Source organism: Morone saxatilis, unplaced genomic scaffold (assembly GCF_004916995.1).
Source record: "Morone saxatilis isolate NCDOM2014 unplaced genomic scaffold, NCSU_SB_2.0 Contig10, whole genome shotgun sequence".
Taxonomy (NCBI): domain Eukaryota; kingdom Metazoa; phylum Chordata; class Actinopteri; family Moronidae; genus Morone; species Morone saxatilis.
The window spans coordinates 803,872-808,235 of record NW_023339652.1 but is presented as its reverse complement, the minus strand read 5'-3'; the positions used below and the strand labels follow the sequence as shown (position 1 = coordinate 808,235).

The following is a 4,364-nucleotide window of genomic DNA, read 5'->3' as shown; positions in this document are numbered from 1 at the left end:
CTAACCGGGAGAAGCTGACTGCAGCTGCAGAAGACAGCCGGCTGTTACATACAGGTTATATCAGGTTTAAGAGTCCTTAAGTTTCACGAGCTGCAGATTCAGGACAGCTGATTGAATTGAGCGGTGATGATGTTAGTCAGTCAGCAGTTAAATAAAGAGTCTGAGCTTCGGCTCTGTAACGAGGTTTGAGGGTCCAGATTGACGTCAAACTTTAAATGTTGTCTCTGTTCTGTCTCTGTTGGGTTGTTGTCAGTGATTTATCTATTATGTACTTAATTCAATATGCAGAGAGCTTTCCCTTGCAGTCACAGTGTGGTTAATGAGAGGCGGATCGTAGTGTTAGTACAGTGTCACTGACAGGAGGACTCCCCTGCACTGCTCTTACATATGAAACACCTCCGAGCTTTGGCCGGCTGCCCTGAGACATCACTGTGTGATGACTGACACAGGTGTGAGAGTGTAAATCAGTTAGTTATTTAAAATGTTACACACTCAGCTCCACCTTTAATGTTTGTAGATACAGTCGTTCTAACAGCTCAATCATTCTCTGAGTCAGCCAGGACATTATGTACACTGGGAGAAGTTATTTTAACTGAACAAAGTAACATAAACTCAATTTCAGAAGTGAATAAAGGTTCTTAATCAAGCAGCTTTTACTAGTGACATTAAGTTTGTTTTGTATGTTTGTAAAAATGACCAAGAATGTTATTTTAACTTAATAAAATGTCTTTTTTTTACTTCAAATTTAAGATGTAATCAGTTATCTAGTTTTACAGTGTATATAGTCCAACAAAGTTGATTTTTCACAGAAAGACTGAAGGTTTTTACAGTTTTTATCAATGAAAAGAAATCAGGGGACAAAACAGTCTCTGGATTAAATACTTCAATAATAAAATGTAATATTAGTATTTTATGCCCAGTGTAGTGAAGTGTTATAAATGTTGAATAATCCCCTCTAATATCTCAGTTTAACCAACTAATAAACTCTTTCTTTCTGTCCATCTGGATACAAACAGAGCTACGGCAGGCTGAGGCTCACAGAAGATGACATTTGATTAAAAAATAATAATAATAAAGGTTAAAGGGGCTTATTAGTGATATGGGTAGTAAATAATAGAGCGTTACCACTAGCATGGTGTTAACGTTTGAGTATGAGAGTAACTGACAGTTGATGTCTGACTTTAATTAACGCAGACAGAAACACTAGAGCTTATGACTCCCATGTGCACATCGTGTTATTATCTCTGACATACAGGTTCTGGTTCTGGTTCTCTCGGCCACAGACCACAGACCGACAGCAGCACAGACAGAACTGTTGACAGAGCCGCACTTTCTGACGCTTCAGCACTTTTAAAATGAGACTCAGAGGCTGAAACGGTGTAAAAACAGTCGGTTTCAGTTGCAGAAAAGAAGCTGATAGGAGACGAAAACGGGAATATTTTTAAATTCCTGCGTCAGAAATAATATGGACCACAACGTTCAGCTGGGAGGAGAGCAGGCCCGGTTACCGTCCCAACCCACAGACACTGTGATCCCATCGGACTATTCTTAATTATCTTCTGATTAATAACGTTAATTAAAATACCACCGATATTTTATTTGACATTTTGACCTGGACTATTTTCAGTGTTTCCTTCTTTAGTCTGAATTAAAATTTCCATTTAACTGCCAGAAGTCACCAGAACTTTCTTAATTCTGATACCATCCGTCTGACACTGATACAATTGTCATTTATCAGCCTTTTCCTCTCCAGGGAAGTCAACAGCTGCTGTTCTGTGCCTCTGACACACAAGAGTGAGAGCGACCAGACAGCTTGTATAAACCTGTATCAGATCAGAACAGTATCGGCCAATACGCAACGTTCAGGTACCCTGAAGGAAAAAATGGTATCAGAACATCTATCAACAACAAAAGTGGAGCGGGTCGTCCTGCAGTACTGGTCCACACAGTCTGACCCCCCCACTGCATCCAGCTGCACCACAGATTTACTTTCATGAAAAATAACTGACACAACCTTAAAAAGCCCCACAGCCCTGTACTCAGCACTACTCAGCAGAATCAGAGCGAGTGTGATCAGCTGGTTTGAAATGTGCTGAGTTAATCCTCCTCGTGTCGGCTGAAAGAGACCACATCACTGCACAGCCAAACCCTGCAGAGGTACCACAGCCGGTGTCACCGCGAAGTCCACCACAGTCAGAGTGTGAGCAGAAAGTCTCTACTGCTAATCATCTACCTGAGATAAAACAGGACGGTTTCGGAGCATGAATCCTAATATTCTGCTCACTCTTTGACCTTTTCTTAACCCCACTAACATCCCATAAACATACAGTCTGTAATATCTGCCACTAGGGGGCCTCCTGGTTGAGATTCCTTCATAAACTGACTGCAATGATGCCAATGGTGGTGAAGACAACTCCCATGATCCCACGCCTGCTTCACCACCTCATCTAACTTTATTTTGCTTGTTATTTGATGTTGAGAAGACCCTCTAGTGCAGAAAGTCATCAGTGATATTTGGATTGTCCTTTAAGGCGTTCAGGGAACGTTGAAGACAGTAATGTTATAAAAAATAATGTTCCTGTGTTCACTGTCTGTTTATGTCACAGTCCTGTAAGTGATGTAACTCACTGCAGAGACACAGTTGTATAATATTATAGTATTATAATATTATACTACAGTAACAGGAACCAGACCTGCTACACACCCAGCTGTCTTCCAGGAATTACACACACACACACACAAAAGCCATTCTTGGGGAGTGATGCATTATGGGTGTGGGGTCCACTGTTTTATGGAAGTTCAGTGGAATTTGACACATTAGAGAGAAAACACAGTGAAACACAGTCACAGCTATTCATGCCCCCATTTGTAATCCACTGCATTCATTCATTCATTCATTCATTCATTCAAGAGTGTTTATTACTGTTTTTAGTGTTTCCCGTCCATATGTGATGGACTTTATTCTACAGATAACACAGATATTCTGTCAGACTGCAGCGCTCTCTGGTGGTGATCAGCTGTTACAACAGTGTGAGGATGAAATTTAAAGCCCAGTTTTAACCATAAATATCATCACGTCTGTCAGTAAACACTGTTTACAGATTATATTAACACCAAACTGAGATATTTTCTGCCAAAATTCAGACGTAATACAATATTTGTACTTTGTAGGTTTAAATATCAATCATGGATGACACCACACACACACACACACACACACACACACACACACACACTCACACACACTCACATGGGGCGGTGTGTTGTTGTTCAGCTGGTCCTGTCTGACCCACGTGAACTGCAGGGTGACGTCCAGTGACATCGGTCCCGACACGCTGTGTGACAGCGTACTTACAACCTGCGAGAGACAGGAGAACATTGTCAGCCCAGCACAATGTTAAATACATGATATATACTTTATTATATTCAACTGTGTTCTCTGTTAAGCTGTGTTGTTGTTACATTCTGGGGAGTTATGCCGATGGCGTTGGAAAATGGAAATATTTAATATAAAATATGGTTTATTAAACTTACATTTAATGTTTTATTGAGTTTTAAATATAATTTATATTTGTGCCTTTATTGCCTTTAATCATCTGCATTATAAGATAAGACACATGTAAAACTGTAACATACAGGTTTATATAGTTTAAAAAGATACCGTAATAAGTGTTACATATTATATTGTTCATTATTGTGTTAATTGTACAGCTTTATCAAGCTGTTTACCTCTGTTGTTGTATTAGTTTATATAATTCAGTTCAGCTTCAATGATAGAAAATGGCCTCCTTAACTTTTGGTGATCGTCACCGGTGGATTGTAAAATGATGGTAAGTCAGCATGTGAGTGTGAGTGTGTGTGATGTGAGGATGTTGTGTAGGAGTGGTGATGTAGATGTGTTATTAGTGCTGTGAGGTGGGTGAGATGATGATGACTGTAACGTTATGCAAACGACGGCTCTGATAGCGGAGCTTCCTCTTTGGAATTAGATGCAAATTTAAATATGAAGGAGGAGAACAAAACCAGTCAGGACGCAGGATTTGGACCTACATTAATTATTTTCATTAACAGGCCTGAATGAGCGATCGTGGTTTAAATATTTTATACAAATAGGATAGAAAGGAATCAGGAATATTAACTTAACTAGAACCGTAGCCTCGCGCTTACTAACGTGTGATATAAATAAATTCCTTCCAGCAGTTAAAACAGAAACATCAACTACAGACAAAGACTTCTTACAATCGATGAAACAGGCGGCGGAACACACTCTCATATTTATCACAGGGGGCGCCAGAGTCAAACAACATGAAAGTTCTCTGTGCAGCTTTAAGTTCAGTTTCGAGGTATTTAGTATTCCATTTTAA

At 39.7% G+C, this 4,364-nt stretch overlaps 1 protein-coding gene across 1 annotated transcript in view; it reads right to left on the bottom strand.

Moving 5' to 3' along the window:
* Positions 1-2,045: 2,045 nt before the first annotated feature.
* Positions 2,046-4,364, bottom strand: part of LOC118341928 — a gene marked incomplete at its 5' end in the record, with an annotated part of 5,069 nt that continues 2,750 nt past the window's right edge. Inside the window, 2 exon segments of the mRNA XM_035680348.1 lie at positions 2,046-2,149; positions 3,251-3,358. Coding sequence (XP_035536241.1) covers positions 2,046-2,149; positions 3,251-3,358 — 212 coding nt within the window.